Raw genomic sequence first — 1277 nt, 5'->3', positions numbered from 1 at the left:
GCTGAACTCTTTCCCTAGGTCTAATCATGCCTCTGTAGTCCCTTGGATTGTTTTGACGTGGACAGAGTTACTGTCTGTCGTTTATGGTGTGGAACCTAAAGCTATGGAGAAGTTGGGTACCTTCAGAGAGGATACAGTGTCACGCTGCGTGTGTTTCTCTGAATATCAAATTATCCATCACCTTAAGGTGTTCTTTCTTGGATCTGGTTTTTGCCGAATTTGTAACAGCCTTCGCTCCCAGCTGTAGTGCAGAAACTTGTCTTTAAGGGCTGGCCTTGGCCTTCAGGGCTCTGCAGGAGGCGCCCCTGCCTCTCTCCCAGCATGCCCTCACATTCTGTCCTGGACCACTGCCTGTAGCCACGCTAGGATTCGTTCCGTCCCTGGATATGATCTCTCAGCCTCCATGACGTCACATGGGCTGCTCTTGCTGCAACACTGGTCTCCCGCTTCTGCTGGCCTCGCCTTAAAAAGCACTTTCCTCAGAGGGGCCTCTGACAACCAGTGTCTTTTAACTTGATGTCCTTCATGCTCTTGTCTGTCTGTCTGTCTCTCTCCCGGGACCTATTATCCTGCACAGTTGTCACAATTGGAATTATATAAATTGTGATGTTACATGTATTTATGTTTAATTATTTGCTTCTTTGATATTTGTTTTCTGTACCCAGTATCAGGCACACTGTCTCACAGTAGTAGATGTAAATAATTAATATTTGGTGAATAAAACGGGATGAGTATCTTTTGCTATTATAACCTATAACTTTCTTTATTAATAATGAAATCATTTAAATTACTAAGTTTAAATTATTGAAGTATTAATTTTGGATTATTAATGTTAATTTTCTTCAAGTGTAATAAAGCATCTGTGATTCCTCTTTCTTCTGTAAATCTTAGTGGGAGAAATCTGGAGGTCTCCATCTCTCCCCTGTTATAAAATCCGTGCCTTTATATTTTAGAGTCGTGCTCCGATTTCGGCGAAACTCGTGGCCAATATGCTCTCGGTCGCTGGGGCGGATCACATCATCACCATGGACCTGCATGCCTCTCAGATCCAGGTTCCAGCATTTTCTTTGTTGTCCTTGGTTATGGTGGGGGCTTAGTGCAAGTGGTTACATCCTAACACCCTGTTAAGTTAAATAATTTTTGAAGGAGGTAGCACTACGTGTGTTTTTAAGTTTGTATATGGCAACTCTTGGATTTTCATCTTTTTTACTGAACTTAGAAATATATTTAATGTTGATATCGCCTGTCTCCAGCACCACCTTCCCTCTACTCACTTT

The 1277-nt window shown here is 42.3% G+C and overlaps 1 protein-coding gene across 3 annotated transcripts in view; it reads left to right on the top strand.

Moving 5' to 3' along the window:
• The window catches only part of PRPS2 (phosphoribosyl pyrophosphate synthetase 2), a 27003-nt gene that overhangs the window by 12745 nt on the left and 12981 nt on the right, over positions 1-1277 (top strand). For 2 of the 3 annotated variants that reach the window (XM_007455056.1, XM_007455058.1), the window contains one exon: positions 954-1052. In XM_007455056.1, the coding sequence (XP_007455118.1) occupies positions 954-1052 (99 nt within the window). The remainder of the gene's footprint in view (positions 1-953; positions 1053-1277) is intronic. The other variant, XM_007455057.1, reaches the window with a different exon arrangement.

Source organism: Lipotes vexillifer, unplaced genomic scaffold, assembly GCF_000442215.2.
Source record: "Lipotes vexillifer unplaced genomic scaffold, Lipotes_vexillifer_v1.1 scaffold431, whole genome shotgun sequence".
NCBI lineage: Eukaryota > Metazoa > Chordata > Mammalia > Artiodactyla > Lipotidae > Lipotes > Lipotes vexillifer.
This window is presented reverse-complemented; position numbering and strand designations above follow the sequence as displayed.